The 26,479-nt window shown below is 43.6% G+C and overlaps 1 protein-coding gene across 3 annotated transcripts in view; it reads left to right on the top strand.

Moving 5' to 3' along the window:
• LGR5 (leucine rich repeat containing G protein-coupled receptor 5) overlaps window positions 1–26,479 on the top strand; it is a 1,626,452-nt gene that overhangs the window by 1,513,098 nt on the left and 86,875 nt on the right. For all 3 annotated transcript variants that reach the window (XM_044087987.1, XM_044087988.1, XM_044087989.1), the window contains one exon: window positions 7,787–7,932. In XM_044087987.1, coding sequence (XP_043943922.1) covers window positions 7,787–7,932 — 146 coding nt within the window. The remainder of the gene's footprint in view (window positions 1–7,786; window positions 7,933–26,479) is intronic.

Genomic DNA, 26,479 nt, shown 5'->3' on the forward strand with positions numbered 1-26,479 from the left:
TTTGATGCATAAGTGCATGCAGTCTATAGCACCCACTACCCCAGGGTAGTTAGCTATTTGGTGGAAGAGATGCATATTGCGGGTCAACACCTCACATGTGTTGAGGAAATCACTGGCATGTGCTGACATGGCATCCAGGAACTGGTGGAATACTCTGGATGCTGATGCCTGTGAGATGCCTATGTTATCCCCAGTTGTAGTTTGGGAGGTACCTGTGGCTAGTATACCTAGACCTACACATACCTTGGTATTCACTGGGATGGGTTCCCCTCAGCCAGTGTGGTGTATCAGGTGTGGCCTGCACAGCTCAACGATTTGGTATAGGAGGTCTCTGCCCACCCTATAGCTCTCCACTATCTCCAGCTCATGTAGCCCCTGGTAGGTTACCCTGGGTCTGTACACTCTCCTCTGTTCCTCACTGTGGGGTGTTCAGCAACCTTGACATCCTCACCACCCTCAGGCTCTTGCACATGTTGTTCTATGTTGCCTGATGCAGCCCTTCTTATTTTGTAGCTTTGGTTTTAAAATTTCCCCGCTTGTATACACTGGTGGTGTATAGTGTGGAAAAACCAGGGGGGGTAAGTGTTTGCTTGGTTTATAGTGGTGTTCTGGGCTGGGCTGGTCTGCTTCTTGTGTGATTAGCTGATTCTATACATTTCACCTGGCTGCTTAGCTAGTTCTCCTCGATTACCTTCCTACTACTGTTTTCCCTTCCCATTATCTCCCTGTTTAGGCCTGTGTGCGCGCTGTGCAAATGGATTGCTCAAATGTGCACAGAGCTGCTTTTTCCTGGTTTAACTTCCTTTTTCTTCCTGTAAAACCTCGGTGCGTGGTGCGCACACCCGCTTACACTTTGTAAAGAGTGCTAGGCAGGTTTAGACACACCCCTAGCTTAGCTGTAGCAATTCCGAGCCACAGGTCTCCAATCCACTTACAGTACGCCTGGCACACCCCCCTCATGATGTCACCTATATTCTAGTCTTGCACCCAGCTATTTATACACTTACACTCTTGGGACCTGCCTCACACCCTGGGAAAATCTGGGATTCACTAACCTTTCCCTCATTTGCATAGGATTGCCTGGTAATGCATAGTTACATGTCCCACATTGAGCCTCCACTCTTAGCAACCATTACTCACTGGCCAGGTTGTCTTCTACCTGCCATTGACTTGCATGGCAGAATACTGATTTTAGTTAGAATGCTTATTTTAGGTTTATTTTATTATTTTTCCCCGATCCCATTTGCGCGTTGCTGCCCTATGCTTAACCAGGCAAGCTCAGTGAAAAGAAAATTAAAAGTTGTTTATTTTATTTTTTTTTACAGTTTGCAATGCCAATGGCCTTCTACTTGGACATTGGCATGCTTCCTCAATGATATGCAGCCTTTATTTGGTGCTGTCATAGCTCCGTTTTATAGATTGCAGAACTGTACTTGGTTACTAACCAAGTACATTTCTGCATACTGCACTTGTCCTGCACAGACAGCTGCCAGCTTCCTGATTCACATATCACCCTCATTTGCATGGTTTTCTCCTGCAAATGAGAGTAAGTTGCATACAGGAGCTCGGTCCGTGCAGGATTAGCCTAAGAGCTCATGTGCACGTCCCAGGAGCTCGTTCCTGGATCGCACATCGGCCATATTGCCAAAAATAGCTCTTAAACTAATCCTGCATGCTATAAAGGGCTTCATAAATCCAGGGGAATGTTTCATTAATTTAGTTTGTCTCACAAGAACAGTACTCCCAGGCTTTTGTTACCCGGGTTTGTCTATCTGGTTTAGTTAAAAAACCCTTTTCGGCATATTTCATCCACATATTACAGACATTTTAAACAGGCATTCAGCATATACATGAATAAATATTAAATAACACATTAAGAATTACTCATAATGTGCAAATTAGATTAAAGTAATATGAAAATAAAAGCAACTATTACATTCTTGCAACGTTGGAATTAGAGCAACAGTAAACAGCAGGGCCAGTTGTTTTATTCACATGTAGCCCCAATCCCAATTGCCCACCCCACCCATAGTATCTGGTTTGATCTTATGAGGTTAAAAAATGAAAAAAGATGGCAATGGTTATTAATGTATGCATTGTTTTTTCACATGAACAATAGCCAGAGCTCAGTGCTTGTGGTCAGTCTTACTTCACTCAAATGCACATTACTCTTGCAAAGCAAGTCAGAAGTACAACAGTAGGGCCAGTCATTCCATTATGTCATAGTCCTAGCCCCTCCCCCAGTCCAACTGCCTGCCAATATTATTTATATGGTTTGAGCCTACAAGGTTAAAAAAAATGGAAAAAGAAGCCAACAGTTACATTGATGTATTTCTTTCATATCACAATATTCAAGAGTGTGTAGGTAATCTTACTTCACCTGTATATACTGTAGTCATGCAAAGCTAGAGTTTCAACAACAAAACAGCAAGGCCAATCAATATATATACAAGCTGCCCCCACATCCACTACCTGCCTACCTAAAGAATCTGGTTTGACCATGCCAGTATATTAGCCTGCAAAAAAGTCCACAAACCTTCCTAATGTATCTTGATTGACCCTGCACAAATTAGGTTAAAAAATTATATTTCATCCACAAATATCCCCCAGAACACACAGTGTACCTAATATCTGGTTGACCCTGCAAATATATTATATTAGAAAAAAGACATCCTCAAGTAGCCCCCAAACACACTATCTCCTTAGTATCTGGTCAACTCAGTCAGTATATTATATTAAAAAAAGTATCCATCCACAAATGACTCCCAAAGCACACTACCTACCTAGTATCTGGTTGACCCTACCAGGATATTATATTAGAAAAAAAAAATCCATCTACAAATACCCATCAAAACAAACTGCCACCTAGTATCTGATTCACCCTGCCAGGATAGTATATTAAACAAATATCCACAAGCAGCCCCTCAAACACACTGCCTCCCTAGTATCTGGTTGGCCTGTCAGGATATCATATTAAAAACATATATCTGCCCGCAAACATTCCCCAAACACACTGCCTGCCTGGTATCTGTTTGACCCTACCAGGATATTATTACAAAAAACTTTTTTTAGGAGAAACATGTAAGCAAATGGCACAATAAAATGGGTATCCACCATGTAAACTTAGACTGCTGACACTACACCCTCCCCACTGCACAAATGATGATAGTTTCTGAAGTCAGAATTTATTGTGTATTATACCATCTAAGGTAAACTGATGTGCAGTACAATAGAATTACCTAAAAGAAATGGCATATATAAAGAAAACATTATATACATTTGCAATGCATTTTCTCAAGAAGTATTTTTTTAATATTCATTAAAGCAGACAAAATGAGAATTATTTTCTGTTTGATGCCTTTTGACATCACTGAACAGGAAACAGTGAATACTCAGGCATGGCAACAACATGACTGTTATTCTAATGGATAATAAAAAATATTTTAAGATGAGAGAGAATGCCAGATGAACAGTGAAAGCAGACAATGCAACACACAGCATAGCCCACAGATATCACTGCATGCATCAGTTATACTCGATGTGTTGTTTGCAATAAAGAAAACACTAACCTGAATGTCCTGAACCATAGTTGAGGACTAGTAGACACCACCTCTTTACCTGCATAGCCACATGCAGTGCACAAGTCTATTGCATGGGGTTCCTTACTACTGCTGCCAGGTGGTCATCATTAGAGTGGGGCTGGGTGGGACTGGAATTGGGAGCTGCAGTGATAGCATGGGTCACTTCACCAACAGACCATGCATGATCATGTTATATAGAATGCAACATGTGAACATCCTGCATGCAGTAGCTGGATTATACTAATAGGCAGCCCCAGACTCATCCATGCACCCAAAATGGCTCTTCAGGAGGCTAAAGACCCTCTCAATGACAATACAAGTCTGGAACAGGGATATGTTATATGTTTCCTCCACAGATCCATTGGTTTTCATAATGGAGTCATTAGAGTCATTATCCGTGGATGTCCAGCATCACCTGAAAAAATGAACACATAAATAAATAAAAATAAAGAGAGAAAAAAAGGGGAAGGGAAGAAAAAAAAGAAAAAAATGTGCATTCAGCAATATATTTTAATGCGAAAGCTACTTAAGTACAGTATAACAAAAAAATTACTTTTCCACTTACCAACAAGATCACCCCAAGCATCTTGTCATGCAGCAAGAGGCAGTCAAGTGAGCTAGTGTGCCAGATATGAAAATCATGGGAACTGTGAGGATGCTTGGAAGAGATGTTGGTTATGCATCACACACTACCTGGCAGTAAATGGAATGGTAGCCTTTCCTATTGTGATACTGCTCCCCTGTCGACCAGGAGGAGCCCTAATTGCAAGATGGCTGCAATCTATTGCATTAAGTACCTCAGGAAAACATGCCAGCCTGTAAAAGACATGCATACATTTGTAGTCCTGGCTTGGTCCTGAGATGACACCAGGAAATAGATGCACTGATCCAAATGTGCCAAGAATACATCCAGGAACTGCCACAGTATCCTCAAATCAGAAACCTATGTGATTCCAAATCTGATCCCAGTCTGTTTCTGGTAGATCCTCGTAGCAACTATGGTGAGGGTTATACATACTTTGGTGTCCAGAGGAATAGGAAGGCCATGCATTCCTACACTGCCACTATGGGTGTTAAACATGCCCACTAAGACCCTTATAATGTTCCTGTCCATTCTGAACCTATAAAGGATTTCCTGATTATCAAAGTTATACTGAGTAATCCTTTGCTTATACTTTCACTTTCATGGCCAGCGAGCTGCACTGGGAACAAGGGGCTTTGGCCCAGCCAAGAGAAGCAGCTCAAACCTAGAAATAGCAAAGCTCACAGCAACTGATAGCATTTTCACCGACTGCAACTCTGATAGAATTGGTGAAGTTTCTCTTTATAAACTGCATCTGCAACCAGAGAGGAGAAGAGGAAAAATCTGAGTATGATTCAAAGTGGTGAAAAACATACTTCATAGCATACGAAGTTTTGTATCACTTCTCATTTCTGTCTCATTATTTCAAAATTTGCATAATCACATTTGAAGTCATCACACATTAGCATAAATAGCCTCTATGAATCACAGCTCAGCTGTGCTTGTTCACACATATCTCAGAAAGCCTAAGCACATTTGTATCACTGACTATGAATACCAGCAACAGAGTAAGAATGAACAATTTCAGATATTTCAATATTCAATATGTATAGAGACCCTGTTATAGAAGTCAAAGTTTTAGTTTGCATCATTATTTTTTTGTATATATTATTTTAGTTGCCTCACTGTCAAGTAAACTTTTGCAGATTTTTGAGCTATTTATTCGTAAGAAAAGTTAAGGAACATTAATGTTTCTGTTAATAGAGTTTTCTACAGAACTCTTCTTCTAAGAATCTTGGAAGCTGAACAATATGTTTAAATAAGTCATCCTCCATTAGTATTTTAAGCCTGGGAATCTGAAATTGTATAGCTTGGGTGGTTTGTCCCCTGGTATCAACAGCAGCATAGAGAGCACTGATCTTGGTGGATGCCAGTTTAATTGCCTGAACCTAATCTTAAATTGTTGCTGGCTAAAAAGTCACAGCACTGTGATGAGGTGTGACAGAGTTAATGGGACAGTTCTCAACCAGACTGTCTGTGGGAATTTAGACTTTTCTTCTTGTAAATATGTCTGCTTGTTTCCTCCTTTGACAAACAGCAGCATTTTCTAAAATGCTTCTTCCTCCATTTTCTGGCACCTGTTGCAGTTCTTTGAAATGCAGATTGATCTCAAAGATAATTTTGAATTTTTCGACTCATACTTCAACATGAGACACTTAACATGCTTCTTGTGGCTTTCTGACTAGTTCACTGTGCTTCTGTTTTTCACATTTCTATATTTACCTACCACAGCATAGCTAACAAATCATTTCTTCAGTGGCCTGGCTCTGTGACATAGAGGGATAAACCCCTAACACCATCCCATACAGCCCATGTTTGTCTAGCATCATGGGTATTGGAGGAACAGAGCAGGGCAGGATGGGAGTGTGAATCTGATGCCACCTTGCATGTCCTGTGGTGATGGTGGTGGCTTGGCTTGCTGCTATGGTGACACCTGCTGGAGTGCAGGTGTATTTCTCACAGCAATGAGTCCAGAGATCCTACACTGCAGCTGTGCACCGCTCACCAGGAGGTTGGCGTGTTGTGACATGTATGCACTTCTTGCACACACTCGTGATAGAGCATGCAATCTGCCACAAGGAGTGGTTAGGTAAGAGGGACCTTATCACCAATTAATATATAAAGGCTCCTATTCTTGGATCTCTCAACTCTTTCCCTAGTAGAATGAATGGCCCTTAAGGCTTTTGCTTACAGAAAAATTAATGGGTTACTATATTAGGCAGGGCAGCAAGGTGGCAAGTTAGATGGACAGCATGGAGATGAAGAAAAGAAGCAGATCACTTCACATATTACCCATAGAAAGGGCTACAAAGTCTACAAACATTGAAGAAAAACATTTTGAAAAAAAAATTGCTCTAAATTGATACCTATGCATTTATGAGTATGCACAATCACACACACATACACACACACATAAACAGATAGATACTAAAAAAATATAAAATAAATTCAGAGATAACATCTAGCAATATAGGCTGTAGCACAAGGACCCAGGGCATACTCTCAAAAATATTACATGAGAGGTAAACTATTTTTAGTTTATACCATGATCCCCCCAAAACGTGCACGCTGATTGGCCAGCGTGCCCGTTGTAAATCGAGTTATACTAATGGAAAAAGGTCCGGTCCCCGGACTTTTTCCATTAGTATAACTCTAATCGCTATGTTAAATGGGTTTAACAAAGCGAGACAGCTTTAAAATAAGCAACAGAGATCTCCGTTGCTTATTTTAAAGCTGTCTCGCTATGTTAAACCCATTTAACATAGCGAGACAATGTTAAAACAGCAACGGAGAAAGCAAGATCTCCGTTGCTTTTAGTCTCGCTATGTTAAATGAGTTTAACATAGCGAGACAGTTTTAAAATAAGCAACGGAGATGTCCGTTGCTTATTTTAACTGTCTCCATGTTAAACTCATTTAACATAGCGAGACACTCAAAAAACGGAGATCTTGCTTTCTCCGTTGCTATACAACTCTGATGTACTGCGCAGGCGCCGCAGTACATCAGAACTGCCGGATGCCAGGCATCTGCGGAAGGGCAGTAAACAGGCATTATACTATGCCATTATTTAAGAAAAGGAATAGTTTCTTTTCTTAAATAATGTCATGGTATAATAGCAATAACCCACTTCTGGGTGTGGGTAATGCTAATTACACGGTTGGCTTTGTTTGGTCCCTTGGGCTTCGCCCTCGGGACCAAACCACGCCAACCGTGGGTAAATTTAGCATTACCCACACCCAGGCGTGGGTTATTGCTATAATAAGACTTAATCTGTGATTCAAAAATCAAATCCCTTATAGTTACATAACAAACTTAAAATCATTTTGCTAAAAAATAAATGAGGCAAAATGACAACTGTCTCAGAGAATATCTGAAGAACTATGTGTATGATTTTTTAGCAACAGATTACCTTAAGGTTTTGCCATAGATGAATTTATTACAGTCACAATTTTCCTTTAAAACTGCAAATTCATATAAAGGTTGCACAATCTACTGGTTGTCTTCCCTTACTGTATTAGAAAAGTGAGTAATAATGCTTTCAGCATTGATGCATGGAAAATGTTAAGTGAATTCATGTGCCCTTCTTCTTAATGAGATGTTGTTGCTTTTATGTTTTTATTAGATCAATGGAGATGCCTTATGCTTACCAGTGTTGTGCATTTGGAGCATGTGAAAACCTCAACAAACTCTCAACTCACCTGAGCAAAGATGAAAACAGCAGCACAGATGATATTCAGAGGAAAGATGCCATGTTTTTACCTATTCAAGGTGCCTATAATATTTCTATTTTTTTTAATTACTAAAAGGTTAAATTCAACAATAAAGTCATCGGATAGACTGTACTAGGAATATCATATGATATATTGCCTTTATACAGTGATTTCAGCTGAATGAAATAATCCAGATTTACAGAATGTATGGTCAGTCACATAAACTATTTTCAGATGTGTGTGTAACCCTTTTTCAGTGCCATGATACCTAAATATATCACTCAAAGATACTCTGTGTTAGGGTTACCCACTTGCTACTCTGAACATGCATGTGCTACGTATTAGTAACATACTGTATCTATTACATCATTGGTACATTTTGCTGTTGGATTATCTGGGTTACACTACATGAGCCTTGTTTTTTTGTTCTTAATATCCTTTATTGTTCTATAGTTATATTTTTGCTCTGTGTCCACTCTTAAAAAGTTAAACCCCTGGATTTACTAATCTTCCGTGCAGGACTAGCTTAGTCCTGCAAGGAAGTGGGCATTTAGGAGCAGGACGGCAGCGTGCCATGCATATTAATGAAGGCACGCTGCCTGAGCCCCTAATCTTACACGGAGCGTGTAAGAGTGCAGGGGGTGTCTCTGAGAGCAGAGCTCCCAGAATATACACACTCCTGCAATGAAGAACAACAGAAAGCCCAAAAGAATGAGCGAGACCGCTCATAGGTATCCGCATACCCCAGCAACATCCCCCCATGTGTACAAGAGCAATAGTAAACACAAGCAATATAAAGATCCTTTATCAAACAGATTAAATTTAACCATAGGTGCGTGGGTTTGCCCATCGCTTAGCTACAGTTAATGCAGCTTAAATGGCAGAAGAGGATAAAAAGGAAGATATATGCAAATGAAGAAGTATAGCAATGGTATAGTGGGCAGAGCAGTCACCTTATGAGCAGTCATTCCCGGTTCAAGTCCCATTGCAGCACATTCCATTTTCCATGTCAAACCATGTTATGACCAATATTTTTAGTCGCATAACCTACTAAATAACATATATTTGTGAACTGGAGTACTGCATTAAATGCAGATGTGAGGTGTCAGTCTAGCTTAGTTGGTGTAAGCAATGTGTAGGTCAGCTAACTCAATTTGCCCAGTGGTATACCCCTTTAAACAATGCCAACCTTAGGTAAGCAGGTTTGCCCATAGCTTAGCCTTTTCAAAACCGGCCAATCACGGCAAAGTGCGGGAATTCGGCCCTACTTAAACCCAACAGGAGGAAATACATCTCATAACTGGTTGTAGCTTCCCCTTGCAGGCACCATGGCAGAAAGGGGAGAGGGAGTGCACTTTTGGGTGCAGCGTTGGGACATCCAGGAGTCCAGAGTCATGGCAGGACTCCTTGTCAAAGACCATGAGCAGAGACTGCTGCAGGGCCAGTACCAGGGTTCCCAATATAAGGCAGAAGCCTCGGACTGTCTCGCCCGTGACCTCACCAGTGCCACTGGCATACCCCAAACTGGTGTGCAGGTCCAGCATCACTATGCCGACCTGAAGCGGCGTAAGGGGGATCACTTGGATCAGTGGATCCAGGAGGCTAGGACGGCAGGGGTTGTCCCAGCTGTGTGCAAGTATCACTCCACTACATGTTTAATAATTGCCAGCTCATGTATATTATGGATAGGTATGGCTAAATATTCCTCTTATGTCCTTCACAGTGGCAAGTGAGCGGGCTGCGAACGAGGAGGCCCATGGATGTCGCCTGCAGAGGTTGCGATGTGAGGCAGGTTAGTAATACTCTTGCATGTACTTTCATAGGAAATAAATCTAAAAGCATTAGTAAGTTAATTGCCAGTATAAAACCTGTATTGTTTAAGGCAAGTACTGCATACACCGGAGAATATGACAGGAAGAGTCTCATATAGTTTGTATGTAAATAAAAGCATAATAGCCTGACAATAAATGTCTAACTGCTAGACTGCATGTGTATACTCTGGTATCATATGGCAATGTAGATTTGCAATCACTTAATAGTACTGTTGTGTTAAGCAATGTTACCCACACTGTGCAACATAAATAGAATGTGTAGGAATGTCTCGGTCACCCACATCCCCCAGAACCTTTTCTTAAGTTTTTCTGTCTATTCCTTCTAGCATGTCGAGGGATCAGTTGCTAATGTCCTCTCCTGCTCAGCTGGTGAACCTGGGAATATTGAGGCAATGTTACAATTGCCTCATGTACACAGACAACCCTCTCCTCCTCCCACAAAACACAAATACATGCGAGAGATGCAACTATACGGCCAAACTGGAGGCTGAGCTCTCTCAACATAGGACTGGCATGACCAGACAGGAGGAAAAGGTAACCACACACACTATAGACCCAGTCTCACATAATACCATCACAACCTCAAATCATACACATAAACACACAAAGACATACTCGGAGGCTCTGATCAAAAATCTACCAAAACAGCAGAGGCCACCAAAGCAGACACCCAAACAACTACCACCTCAGAACACAACACCTGCAAACTAATCTCGCTGGAGGTCCTCATCCCGCCCCCACCCGAAATGAAAAAGACCACAGTAAAGAACTTCTCGAAAGCCGACTTCACACTTCTAAAGACTAGTGTGGTCTCCTTTAAGGCCCCTGAGCCGGCGGTTAACATTACTCAAACCGCTGAATCACTTACACATGCCTTCTACCAGCACCTGCAGGGCTGCATGGATCAGGCAATCCCAAGCAAAACAAAGACTCTTTGTACCAAAGGCAAGCGTCCAGTCTGGTGGACCCCAGCCATAAACAAACTCTACAACAAAAGGAGAAAGCTACTACAAGATAGAGCAAAATCCTTAAAAGGTAAGACACCTGATCACTATAAGTAAAAGCTAAGAGCTCTCATAAAATCATCCAAAGCTAATTTTGAGAAAAAATAGCTAAGGACTCTAAAGACAACCATAAGGCATTCTTTAGCTATGTCAGAAACCTAGGAGGAAACTCCTAGATATGCTCAGAATTAGTTCAAAATGATGTGAAGATTACTGATCCTACAGACATTGCCAACATACTGGCTGAAAGGTTCAGTGCAAACTTCTCCCCTCCCCTAAAGGAGAGATATCTATACCAAATGATTGTAGCCCCCAAACATCTCTAACGCCCAGGTGAGAACTGCTCTCTCAAGGCAAAGAACACAGCATCCATGGGACCTGATGGTGTCCCGGCTGTGTGCTCCATGAACTCAATGAGGAATTAAACCCACAGTTAGGACAGCTGTTTAATCTTAGTCTCACCTCTGGATACGTGCCCAGGAGTGGCACACAGCGACTTTGGTCCCACTCCACAAAGGGTGCCTCCACCGACCCTGGAAATTACCGTCCCATTAGCTTGACAAGCCTTATCTGCAAAGCCATGGAGAGGATCATAATGGATCTCATAAATAAAGACATAGGAACTTGCAGACTTTGGATCCAACCCAGTTTGGCTTTGTCAAAGGCAGATCATGCCTTCTAAACTTGGTTGACTTTTTGAAACAGTCACCAAGGCCATTGTGAGGAAAGGCAGTCCATACAGCCTACCTAGACCTGGCGAAGGCTTTTGATACAATACCTCACTTTCGGGTATCATTGAAAAACTCATCAACTTAAATGTAAACCCATACATTACAAGATGGGTTGCAAACTGGCTGAGTGACAGAACCCACAGGGTCAGAGTTGCTGGCGCCATGTCAGACTCAAAGCCTGTCACAAGTGGTGTCCCACAGGGCTCAGTCCTGGGCCCACTCTTGTTTGGCATCTACTTTTCTGAAGTACAAGCAAACACAGGAGGGTTATGGCTGACAAAGTTTGCAGATGACTGCAAACTGGGCGCCGTAGTTGAAAACACATCCGACACAGATATCCTTCAGAAGGGTCTCACAGAAACGGATAACTGGTGCCAGAGCCATGGCCTAAAGTTAAATGCCAAGAAATGCATAGTCATACCCTTCGGGAAAAATAAGGTTACCCCTAGCTACCATATAGGTGGCAATCCCCTGAACACAGAAGAATTTGTTAGGGACATGGGAACCCAGGCTGACAGTAGCCTTTCATTCGACACTCATATTGCTAAAGTAGTTAGGAAGACCTTCTACATTGCCCACCTTATCATGAAGGGATTCACATCTAGATCAAGGGAAGTCATAGTCTCCCTATACTCATCACTCATCAGACCAATGATCGAGTACAATGCCCCATTCGGAATGTATCTGACCCGACACTTGCAGCAGCTGGAGAGGCCACAAAAGTTCCTCACCAAAAGGATAAAGGGTCTCAAAAATCTGTCTTATGCTGCCCGACTGAAAGAACTCCAGTTATATTCAGTTGCTTACCGCTTGCTCAGAGGTGACCTATGCCTGACATACAAGGCCATGTCAAACCCAGATTTGATGAACATGCTTCATCTCAAAAATCTAGATCCCTCAGAGCCACAAGGGGGAGACTTAAACCTCGACACGGTTATTAATAGGATGTGCTGGAGGGATAGATTCATCACCCAAAGACTCCCTATGCTGTGGAACAAAATCCCGGTTTATGTGAGGCAGAGCACCTCGCTGGCCTTGTTCAAGAGGAATCTTGACCAATGGATGGGAGATCGCAGATACACCCCAGGGGTTACCTCAGTGTCACTGCTCGACAGAGGCACAGCAAAATAATGGGCATAGTTTCTCCAAACTAAAGGGGTGGCGTAAGCCACAAAACTATGGGCTAGGCTTATAAATGCCCTTGGGCAGATAGCCTAGTATGAACCTATGAACCTATGAACCTATGGTGTAATCCCCAGAGGTCATTTAGTACAACTGAGAGAGACATAGACAGAAAACAGTGAAAAGAAAAACAACAAAATCTGAATAACACATGCAACAGCGACGTGAACTGTTGTAGTTTTAGCACACACAGCCATGGTTCGAATCCTGGGAGTCATAGTAGTCTCCATACAGAATCATACTCCACAACTGTACAAATATGTCCAGAATGTCCAGTAAATTGGCCCATATCTGCTGCCTGTCACTCCGTCCCCCTGGGAAATCAGTGGGATGATCCCAGATGTATAGGCAGCAAACAAGAAATGCAACTATCACACATCTAAAAGAACAAACCTGTCACTCTAGCAACTCCCCAAACTGTTATGAGAGTAATAAGCCAAGTATGTCCTATCTACACCTCCATGTTGTCAAGCTGTGACCAGAGTGTGTACAGTAACAGAGTGAGATATATGTGCATAATACTAATGTGAAATCTGGTACTTTGTGTGGCAACATTCAGGTAGTGCTAACAAACATTGTTTCCACGGGTACGTCAGATGCGAACACTGTGCCGAGAAATAAAAGCTTGCTACCCTGTACTGGTACTGTTTACTCTTGTATTTTATGGAAATGTGAGTGTTGCAGTTGCTCTGAATAATAAGGTATCACTGATCACTGTCACCCACACTGTGCTACATAATATAACTGTGTAGGAAATTCTGTATAAGACTGTTGTAAGTCACTAAAGGTTGAAGAGGGCAATACTCTACATATGTCCTGGTTCACTTGCATGTGGTCAAGACATGGCCAGAGTCTGTGCAAAAAGAGATGGACAGGTATGTGCATAACATCAACCTGGAATCTGGGAGTATGTGTAGAAACAGTTAGTGTTAACAAACAATTCCTCCGCAGGTATACCAGGTAAGAGGTGTATACTGCAGGTAAAACCAGTTCATGTATAAAGATGTAGACAGCCATATCACTGTCCAAACTAAGGCAATAGGGTAGCATAGTAATACTTGTAAGGTACAGATAACAGCACTGACTAGGAAAGTAATGCGAACTACAGAAATATACTAGTTGTTAATTGACATCTTCCTCTCCACCCCACTATATCTCCAACAATACACTAAATACCCACCTCAACTGGTATGCAATGACTCCTCTGTTATGTTGGGACATATGTCCTATTGGTTGATAAATATTTAAATCTGTATCTATGTATGGTCTATGTTGAAATACTCCAACATTGGTGGCATGGTGCCATCAATGTACCTGCATGCTGTTGTTATTGCCACTGTGGTTCCATACATGCATTTGTTCCATTTATTATGCAGCTGTTCTGTATCTGGTGTCTAGATTAATTAGAATATCTGTGCATGCTTTTCTACCTAACCCTGGAATGTGTTGACTATTACTAACCCACTTATGTTGATACACCACAAACAACATAGCACATATGGGAATGTGGGTCCCAGCAGACCCACCTGTCCCACCTCAGCTGGCCATGGCACCGGGCACCAGCACATCTGGGGCCCAACCTGGGACCTCCTCGTCACTGGTCCTGTACCACCTTCTGGTGGAACCAGCTCAGGGGATGGAGCTCGCCCCCCCCCCGGGAGTGGGCACGGATAGAAAGCTGTCACCCATCGCCAGGTCCAGGTCGTGGTGTGTAGAGAGCTCAATCAGCAGTTTGGAGATCTTCTACAACAGCTCGAGGGCCACGTGTCATGACTAGAGGGTCGGCCTGGCTCTCTGATTCAGCCCCCAGCACAGCCACCTTCGGGGCTGTGAAGGTGCAGTGGTGACTGCCCATGGGTGGGGATCTCAGTCCCACTGTTTCCACTAGGGGGCTCATGGGCTTCTGATTTCCTAACAACCCTCCCCATCGAGGTGTTTACCCCCCACATGTGTCATATAGCACCCCTGTATGCATCTCATTTGTCTTGTCAATTAACCTACCCAACCTACCTCCCCAAATATACCTACTATCCCTCCCTAACATCCCTTTTTCACCTAAAAAAAAAGGGCAAACTGTTCCCAAAAAAAAAATCTCGCCCCATACATAGCTGTCCATTTCATACACATGTCCACTGGACACATGTAATCTGGTCTAATTGGCATCACAACATATTATTGTTGACCTCACCCCTCTCTCAGGGGTTTGAGTGTCCAAATCTACCACCAATGTTAGTGTATATACACAGCTGTTGCTGTAGAAGAAATGGGCAGCTATGGACCTTCCCTACACCCTCCTGCACATCCCTAGCTGTTTTCCCCACTGTCTTTCCCTCTTTGTGCCCCTTTTTCACCAATTTTCTATCAACCTTTTTTCTTTTCTTTTAAAGAAAAAATTAGAACGGGGGTAAGCGGGAGTAAGCACTTTTAAGCAGCAGTAAGCGTATTTAAGCTTGTTTGCGAGGGGGTAAGCAATGCCTACACAGGTTAAGCAATTGAGAAGCTAAATCAGTATAAGAAACTGTAACCGGAAGTTAGCAGTGCTTATCTCCACGCAAACCCACTTACAACTGCTTAAAAGTGCCTTACTCACTCTGTATCTAATGGCCCTTGTTCTGCCCAGCAACAAAATAGAAAACCTTTGCAATGCTCAAACCCAAGACCCTGCACACCATAGCGATTTACCACTAAGCCATGTCAAATACAAACAGCCCTGATTTTTCACAAACATATCATCCAGCCCAGTCATTCAACAGTACAGGAAATGTATTTCAACATGTAGATGTATATGTTGTGTACATATATATTAACATCTAATAACATCTATATATGTAGATATAGATATATAAATATATATACATACATATGCATACATCTATAGATATATATGTCTATATATATATATATATATATATATATATATATATATGTAAGCATAAATATATATCTATATAGGTATATACAGACATACATCTATAGATATAAAAGGGAATATAACAAAAACATATATGTCCACATGCACCGTTAATGGGGTTGAGGGGGCCCAAACAATATATGTCTTGTACGTATAGATATCTCCTCCCCCCACAGCCAAACACGTCTGCCCTGCAATACAGTACCAACTATTGCAGATCCCATAACCAGGATCTAACACAACATGGGCACAAGATGTTAACAGTACTCCATCCCACCTATATAATGTCAGGCTGTATCCTTGCTGCATGACTTGCTCACACCTGTGTCCATCTTTATGTCTTTCAGGCACAATGTCCTATGGAAGGCTGCCAGCATACACAGCAGCTGAAAATGACATATCATACAGTACAGTCTGGCTACCATAGGGAATGTACAATGTGGAAGCAATCAACATACCTAGGATACATATACCCAGACACATATATGCAGATAGAGATATACATATACATATATATATACATACATATATATCTAACTACACATACACACACAGAGATATGTATAGGAAGATACATATGTAGAAGCTGCACACAGTATGGAACAGCCACTATGCCTACAGTTGCCATCTTACCAACTGGACACTGTATGAGCCACCCATACAAATGACATTTGTTGCCTGCAACATATACCCACAGAGAGGTCAAAGGATATAACACCACACACAGGTTTGCATAATTGGGAAAGCTTTATTTGTGTACTATTACAGTTGGATATGCCATGTCATATGACTGTTTAGACACTGACATACATATAAACAGAGAAATGCAACTATGAAACAGTTATATAAAACCAGCCTCTATCTGCACTCTGTACACAATCCCTAGGGGGTAAAGACCTCAGTTGACACAATGGAATGTATCTGTTACATAACAAGGCATAACTGACACCATCACAATCACACTGACAAACAGAACAGTCTGTATGGCAGGAGGCAGTAGGCCTGCATTTACCCAAGGTGAATTGTATGATAATGTACATCCAGATACCTTAAGGCAGCTTACTCCTGATACCCCCACATGTTTTAACAGCCTAGGTTAGTTATGGTGCATCCCCCCCTGACTCAATAATACAGGGCCATATATCACTGTTAGATACACTGGCCTCCTGAGTGCATAAGGGCACGCATGTATTGTGTAGGTGAAGCCCACACGTATATGGACCCAACCCCACAGTATGTATGGGGGAACACAACAGCAGTGGACTGATGGCAGGAATGGCAGCATGACATACACACATAACATACATAACAACCCCTGACAGCATGTCATATGTACAAAGCCTGGTATGTAGGTGGAGGACAGAGGCTGGAACACAGGCCCATATGTGTAAAACTGTTGTCATACACTAAGCAAGCCACTGGTGTTACAGGATAGTCTGCAACATACTCTTAGTCAAGAATATGAAGTTAGAAACAGACATGGATGTAGCCATGTACTGATAGCACTCAACACACACACTGCCAGTGATATATCTAATACAAGACCTGTGTGGTGGACAGACAAAACATAATAGGCACACCTCTGGACATCAAGTGGATAGGCCCACAGTTGAGAGCTATGCAGACAGACTGCATTCCAAGTTAAACTAGTATGTACACACAAACCCTGTAACACCAGTTCTATACAATGCATACAACAACACTACTCACACTCTATCTGTAGTTTTGGATCCACCTACAGATATGTACCTGGCCTGAGTGTGCAGGTTCTCCTGTAAGAGATATTGCTACCTGCTGTCTGTAACACTGCTGCACACCCACAGGAAGGATGTCCATCATACAGGAAAGGTAAAGGGACTACGCCCACATGATGTAGGGATTTATAGTAGTTGGTAACTGAAAGTACTACACAGCATGCTGCATGCAGGTAGCAAGTGTAGGACACTGATTGGTGCAGATGCCATCACCTGATCATGTGTATCTCCTACAAATTCCATACTGTAATCCATGCAAATCAGCTCATTCCATTTACTGGAGAGAGACTGAGAGAGAGAGAGAGAGAGAGAGAGAGTGAGAGAGTGCGTGTAAGGCACAAAAAACATCAAGTTAACCATCCAGAAGAGACTTCATTCCCAGAACAGGTATTTGAAGTATATATGTATGTACTTGGTCCATAATAATGGGATAGTTGATGTGGAATGCTTTGTATGTGCCTTCAGGTGTTGTTGTAATGATGTTCAGCTGAACAACTGCTAAGGACAATAGAATCCGTCCCTGTAGGTAGTGGGCCATACCTGTCAACCATGCAGAGCAGCACTGACTGATAAGATGTAAGGCATCATAGTGTGTGTTGTGCAATGGGAAGTATGTATATTATGTGGCCAATACCTGGTGGTAGAAGTAATGCCATAATAATGGACATGTGGGCTCCACAGCCCACCTCTTGCAGGATACTCATGTTAACCTGTATTGTAGCATGCAGGAATGCCATAGGTGTGTAATAGGGTTACCTGCAATCTGGCCCTACATATACTCCCCTAATATCAGGCTGGGTCCATATGTGGCACCTGTCTGTGTTGTAAGGCAGAACAGTGCAGCTGTGCAGGAAGGTGTTGTGAGATTGTGGACCTGATGTCCGAATGTACCTCACATATAGGTATGATGCACAAGCCAGTGCATTTCTTTGTGCCGGTCCCAAGCCCGGATAAATGGGGAGGGTTGCATCAGGAAGGGCATCTGGCGTAAAACCTCTGCCAAAAACTACTGATGCGGAGAAGTTTTCATAATTACATACCGGATTGGTCGAGGCCCGGGTTAACAATGACCGCCACCAGTAATGTTAGCCAACAGGGAGTTGGCGGAAATTGGGCTACTGTTGGCCGAAGAAGAAGAGGAGGGGGAAGGCAAGCCTGAAGACAGGAAGAGAGGAGGAAGGTTAGGAGTGTAGTACTGAGGGTAGGAACTTTGAATGTTGGCAGTATGACTGGTATAGGGAGAGAGCTAGCTGATGTGATGGAGAGAAGGAAGGTTGATATATTGTGCGTGCAAGAGACCAGATGGAAAGAAAGTAAGGCCAAGTGTATAGGAGGTGGGTTCAAATTGTTCTATCATGGTGTGGATGGCAGAAGAAATGGGGTAGGGGTTATCCTAATGGAACAGTATGCCAAGAGTGTTTTGGAGGTGAAGAGAGTGTCTGATAGAGTGATGTTTATGAAGCTTGAAATTGATGGTGTAATGATGAAAGTTGTTAGTGCATATGCTCCACAAGTTGGGTGTGCGATGGATGAGAAAGAAAAATTTTGGAGTGAGTTTGATGAAGTGGTGGTGAGTGTACCCAAGGGTGAGAGACTAATGATTGGAGCGGACTTCAATGGGCATATTGGTGAAGTGAACAGAGGGGATGAGGAAGTGATGGGTAGGTATGGTGTTAAGGAGAGGAATGCAGATGATTGTGGATTTTGCGAAAAGGATGGACATGGCTGTGGTAAATACATATTTTAAGAAGAGGGAGGAGCATAGGGTGATGTACAATAGTGGAGGAAGATGCACACAGGTGGATTATATCCTCTGTAGGAGGGCCAGTCTGAAGAAGATTGGAAACTGTAAAGTGGTGACTGGGGAAAGTGTAGTTAAGCAGCATAGAATGGTGGTCTGCAGGATGATGTTGGTGATCAAGAAGTGGAGGAGGAGTGTGAAAGCAATGCCAAGGATTAAATGATGGAAGTTAAAAAAGGGTGATTGTGAGGTGGAGTTCAGGGAAGAGTTAAGACAGGCACTGGGAGGCAATGAAGAGTTACCGAATAGCTGGGTAACTACAGCAGAGCTAGTAAGGGAGACCGCTAGGAAGGTGCTTGGTGTGACATCTGGACAGAGGAAGGAGGACAAGGAGACATGTTAGTGGAATGAGGAAGTACAGGAGAGTATACAGAGGAAGAGGCTGGTGAAGAAGTGGGATTGTCAAAGAGATGAAGAAAGTAGACATGAGTATAAAGAGATGAGGTGCATGGCAAAGAGAGAGGTGGCGAAGACTAAGGATAAGGCATATAGAGAGTTGTATGAGAGATTGGACACTAAAGAGGGAGAAAAGGACCTGTACCAATTGGCTAGACAGAGGGACAGAGCTGGAAAAGATGTGCAGCAGGTAAGGGTGATAAAGGACAGTGAGGGAAACGTACTCACAAGTGAGGAGAGTGTGTTGAGTAGATGGAAAGAGTACTTTGCGGGGCTGATGAATGAAGAGAATGAGAGAGAGAGAAGGTTGGATGATGTGGGGATAGTGAATCAGGAAGTGAAGCAGATTAGCAAGGAGGAAGTAAGGACAGCTATGAAGAGGATGAAGAATGGAAAGGCTGTTGGCCCAGATGACATACCAGTGGAAGCATGGAGGTGCTTAGGAGAAATGGAAGTGGAATTTTTAACCAGATTGTTTAATGACATTTTGGAAAGTCAGAGGATGCCTGAGGAGTGGAGAAAAAGTGTTTTGGTACCTATCTTTAAGAATAAGGGTGATGTGCAGAGCTGCAGTAATTACAGACGGATAAAATTGATCAGAAGGGATGTGATGATTAGTGATCAGCAGTATGGTTTCATGCCAGGAAAGAGCACTACAGATGCAATATTTGCTCTGAGAGTGTTGTTGGAGAAATACAGAGAAGGTCAGAAGGAGTTGCATTGTGTCTATGTGGACTTAGAGAAAGCATATGACAGGGTGCCGAGAGAGGAGTTGTGGTATTGTATGAGGAAGTCGGGAGTGGCAGAGAAGTATGTAAGAGTGGTACAGGATATGTACAAGGGTAGTGTGACATTGGTGAGGACTGCAGTGGGAGTGACAGATACATTTAAGGTGGAGGTGGGATTACATTAAGGATCAGCTCTGAACCCTTTCTTATTTACAGTGGCGATGGACAGGTTGACAGATGCGATTAGACAGGAGGCCCCATGGACTATGATGTTTGCAGATGACATTGTGATATGTAGTGAGAGTAGGGACCAGGTTGAGGAGACCCTGGAGAGGTGGAGATATGCTTTAGAGAGGAGAGGAATAAAGGTCAGCAGGGCTAAAACAGAATATATGTGTGTAAATGAGAGGGAGGGTAGAGGAATGGTGAAGATGCAGGAGTAGAGTTGGTAAAGGTGGATGAGTTTAAGTACTTGGGATCAACAGTTCAGAGTAATGGTGAGTGTGGAAGAGAGGTGAAGAAGAGAGTACAGGCAGGGTGGAATGGGTGGAGAAGAGTGTCAGGAGTGATTTATGACAGATGGGTACCAATAAGAGTGAAAGGGAAGGTCTACAAGAGAGTAGTGAGACCAGCTATGTTATATGGGTTGGAGACGGTAGCATTGTCAAAAAGGCAGGAGTCAGAGCTGGATGTGGCAGAGTTGAAGATGTTAAGATTTGCACTGGGTGTGACTAGGATGGACAGGATTAGCAATCAGTATATTAGAGGGTCAGCTCAGGTTGGACAGTTTGGAGACAAAGCAAGAGAGGCGAGATTGCGTTGGTTTAGACATGTGCTGAGGAGGGATACTGGGTATATTGGGAAAATGATGCTAAGGATGGAGCTGCCAGGTAAGAGGAAAAGAGGTGGTGAGGTTGGTTAGGGTCCCTCCTGCATGCAAGATGAGGTTTATGGATGTGGTGAGAGAGGACATGCAGGCGGTTGGTGTCAAAGAGCATGATGCAGAGGACAGGAAGAAATGGAAACAGATGATCCGCTGTGGCCCCCATGAGGAACAGCGAAAGAAGATGATGATGATATATATATATATATATATATATATATATATATATATATATATATATATATATAAATATATAATAGACATATATATGAACACATATATACATCATATATATCTACACATATATAGATGTATACCTACATGCACATGTCTACATATATACAAACACACACACACAAACATATATGTATGTAAATACATATCCCCTATATTACCACCACAGTGCTGCATGCTATGTGTGAGGAAACAGCACACATAGCAATACACACAGATATCTACAGCTGTCAGTGTGTGCAACATGGATGGGTACGTCACATGTGAACCCCTTGTTGGGACCACATTGCCCTTGTCTGTGAAGTATGGAATGGGAATATGGGGAAATATGGCAGGTATAGTTTGGAGGTGGTCAGGGTTGATAGATATAGAGGACAGCATACAGGGGTGGTATGTGACACATGAGATGGGTAAACACCCTGGATGGTGTACCCCATGGGCCCCAATATGGACACAATGGGAACAAGCCTGCCACCCACTGCTACTCACAACAGCAGTCCATGTCCTGAAGGTGCCTGGCCTGGAGGCTGAGCAAGAGGAACATGTGGGCCCTGTGAATGTGTACTGGGTGCCTCAAGGTGATGTAGCACATCCCACATGTGTCTGTGGAGCCTCTTATGGAACAGACCCTGGACCTGACCTCAGGGGACAGGAACATGTCTGTGTTGCCCGGACAACATCACCTGAGTTAGTTCCACCTGATGATATTGCTGGACCAGTACATGAGGAGCCTCCAGGGTGGGTCACACATGTGATGTGGCCTGGTAACTTGGGCAGATGAGTTTGGAGAGGTGGTTCTGCTGGCCAGTAGTACATATACATGGTATTGTGCCACTGTTGTAGAACATATGTCAGTAGTAATAGTCTACACAATCCCGGAACATGTCCAACAGCATGCATAGATAATCCCAATAACACAGAATGTCAGATGTGCAGCAAACACATAGCAAGCATACCACAGGCATATATGTAACCATTGTGGCCCTGACAATGGCATGCAGGTGAATAGTCTGTAACAGGCCAGCAATGATAGTGTCCACACAGGGAACATGGCTACAAACACATTGCACAAAGCGTGGTACAGTAAAATATCTTCCCCATTGGTAAGGTATGCTGTAGCCATAGCTACTGAGTTGTATGTGCAGTTTGTTGCTGTTATGGTGGGGGGTGACAGTGATGTGTATTAAGAACTGTGGTAACCTTGCTGCATGACTTGCTCACACCTGTGTCCATCTTTATGTCTTTCAGGCACAATGTCCTATGGAAGGCTGCCAGCATACACAGCAGCTGAAAATGACATTCTGCTGAATGACCTCATACAGCACTATGCAGTCTTGTTTGGCCGGGCTGCCCATGATCAGCAGGAGCAGACCACCCTGTGGAATGACCTAGTCCACAGGGTCAATGATGTCGGACTGCACAACCGCAGTTATGAGCAGGTCCAGCATCATTGTTCTGACCTGCTTCGCAATGCCCATCGGCATGCTGCTGCATTCTGGGGGGAATCACCTCACCATGGGGGGGGCATGCCATCCATCCCTCATGACATGTGTGGAAGAGCTCCTAGCCAGCCTCGTGGCACCTGCCCGTCGGCAAAGCCACCAACCGCCGGACACGTTTGTGGAAGTGGGTGCCATCCACACACCGGCCGAGGTGTGTGCAGGTAAGGCCACAGGGCACATCAGTAGACCACTGTTGCGTATACATCTGCATCGCTACAGGTAGATCATGCATATCTGACATGTCACAGATATATTCTGTTGCTGCATAGTAGTGATAAACAGATGTGCATATGTGATAGTATTGTGGCCATGTACTGTTGATGTATTGTAGTGCTGCACCCACCCTGTAGCAATGCCACAGGTGTGGCCACTGACTTTGCATCTCTCACCCTCTTATGTAGGTCCATCCGATATACCACCAAGGCAGCAGCCTGTAGCTGGTGACTATGGTTTATGTAGATACTTGCCAATATACTGGGCATGTAATGGAGATGGTATATTCCATGCACACATCTAACACACCTACCCAGAATGCATGCTGCACATGTGCATGTATTGTTGCTGTTAAATGCACGGCATCACAGGGGTGACCATGATGGGGTACTGGAAGGGTGTGTCAGACACCTGCATGATAACTAATAGCTTGTCATTGCGGAATGTATCCACAGGGAGTAACATAATGATGGGAGACATGGCCTACAGTAGGGACATGCTTGGAACAACACCCATATACAGTGCAACACCAGTGTATATACCTGTAGGACAATGGCAACTGTTGCAGAGTTACACTATGGCATAAGGCATTACTGTGGTCCACATTATTGGCTGGGACTAGGCTGTAACATGTGGTGTTCAGTGTATGGGACACTGCAAAGTAACACACATGTGTAGGCCTTACTTGTCATGCATCTGCAAAAAGGCTGAAGGAGGGGGGCTGTCAGCATGACACACCAGTGCACTGCAGCAGGGATCCTAAGGATGCTAACAATGGCTGTATCTGCACATAGTCAGGTTCAGGAACTGTGTCAGATGTAACCCTACCCCCACAGCAATAGTGATGGCATTGTGTGAGCACCAAGGGATGTGCACATGAGTAGACCTTGCAATCATGCAAATTAGGTGGACATGGTGTAGGGCAGACTGAACTTACACTGGCAAATGCAGACGGCCCATGCTAGTATACCCTTGCTAGGAGTAGTGACTGCTGTAGTACACATAACAATAGATGCAATAAACCATGATGATAAGGCTGTGCACACATATGCCCACACGGAGTGTATGCATTGCGATCAGCATCCGCACACCGAACACATTCCATAAACACTGCATGTAAAAGTACAGGATATATGTCACATATCAGGCTCATGTACTGTTAAGATATGCAGTCATGTGGTCCCATGGCAGATCAAGGATGGGTGCGTCCTATCTATAAGGGTGTGTACACCCCCATAGTCACAGTATGCTCTGATGGTTGTCAGTGTAAGAGTATTTGATTGGTCATACATGGTCATACATGGTCCGCTGATGTTGAGAGCTGTAAATCAGACATCAGGCATTCACAAATGACATCTGCCCACATATCATCCCAGGTATGTGTTGCTGAAAAACATAGGGGCTGTGAGCATTAAAGCTGACATAACTGACACAGCACTACAAATTCAGCAATGGGTTGTACACCTGTGAGGTGTGGTGCACAGTATATAGCAGGGTGCAGTGGTATCCAGGGGAAGGGGCATCACTTAGTGACACAGTACATGCATCACACACATGTATACTGTTGCTAGCACGGACTGACTATAGCTGCACTGCATGCTGTTGTGTACCATATGTTATGCATTTTGACAGATGGGTAATAAGAGAACGGTGTGTACTATCATTGTGCAGCCTCACCTGTATGTGTGTGTGTGCATCCTGGTGGGTAGTTAGTTTGTCTGTAGGGTGACTCTGGTGAAGTGGAGGGAGGTTGATGCAGGTAGGATGCATTTGTGCATGTGTGTGTTTTTGGGTGGCTGGCCATGTATGCACATGTGTGATTGTGGGGTGTTCATATAGCAGTACCTCCCTTTGGGATTATGCAGTACATGGACATGGACTGCCACATTACACACCAGGAATACTTGTCATGTATGTAATCACAGGACAGCTGATAGTATAATAAGTTCTGTAGCATGGAATAGGCATTGCGAGAGAAGGTAGACACCAGGTATACCTGTAATATCAGATTCAGCAGAGAGGTGACATACAACCCACGTATGCAGCACTACAGATGCATTGGGGAAGTACTAGTCAACACCATGGAGTGTATTCATATATTACAGGTGTCACATGATAGGCTGACTGAGCAGCATATCTGGCATGTACTGAGCAATACATACACATGACACACCAGTGCATGATATTATGGAGTGAACATAGTAGCCCACACATGTAGGGGCCATGCCCATGATGTCCAGACATACACAGGGTGAACACTGAATGACAGCAGTGAGGCCATCGAAAACCATTGCACACAGGTCAGGCAGTTAATGTATTAACAGGTCTTGGGTTGTGATCACTTGTCTAGGCATTTAGAGGACTTGATATATTAATGAGTGGTATCAATGTGTGTATGTTACCAAGCGTGATGCAAGATGGGGAACACATGGAAATGTATGTGGGACTGCCTGTAAAGTCACGGACAGGTAGGTATTATGTGACTTATTAGGTGTGTGTGTGTGTGTGTGTGTGTGTGTGTGTGTGTGTGTGTGTGTGTGTGTGTGTACTGGTAGGCAATGCTGTACAGGTTTTAAAGTGCATTTATTGTTTTCCCCCAAAGGTGGTGAGGTTGGTTAGGGTCCCTCCTGCATGCAATCTGATATTGGTGTCCATACAGACACCGAAGATGATGATAGCACTGTTGAGTCACAGGTGGGGTTGTCAAGGGCTGAAACAGCACCATCATTTGACATCCCCCTTTTAACCACCCCAACCCCATACACAGTTTCAGTGCCCATACATACCCTATCACCAGTGGCCATAGCAGAGGGACATCTGGCATTTGGTGGCTGTGCACAGGAAAGTGTGGTAACCATGCCTACTGTGTCTAGTCTCAGCAGGCATAGCCAGATGTCCAGCAGGGCACCACATAGGCAGATGTCCCAGGGTGCTTGTAGAGCCGCTGGACATCATGCCCCTTGCAGAGGCAACATAGCTGGTACCAGCAGGTACATGTTTCAGACTGTCATGGTGGCGCAGGCACATATAGAACATTACACCAGACATGGCCTGAGGGTGCAGAGGGCTGCTCTCACATCTGCAAGTGACAACGCCCGTGAACTGGCTGGTGCCATCCATGCATTAACTGAGTTCATGGATAGATGGTCTGGTGAGATGATGGCCCTCATTGACTGTGGTCTGTCCATGCTTGAATGTGTGGTGTGAGTGCGGTGACAGCCGCGTGGACATAGGCCAGCAAGGCCAACAGGTGGCAGTCAACGTGGATGTGCTAGGACACCAAGGGGCTCTTGTAGTGGCAGTACCCGCCCTGGAACTTTGGGGGGCACTGTCCAACACCACACCATACTCAGTCATGCACATGTACACATGTACTGGGGTGCATCTCTGCAGGTGGTCATAGCTGTGTACCTAGCTATTGTCCAAGGAGGGAT

This window comes from Protopterus annectens, chromosome 11.part0, assembly GCF_019279795.1.
Source record: "Protopterus annectens isolate FY-2018-M chromosome 11.part0, PAN1.0, whole genome shotgun sequence".
Taxonomy (NCBI): domain Eukaryota; kingdom Metazoa; phylum Chordata; order Ceratodontiformes; family Protopteridae; genus Protopterus; species Protopterus annectens.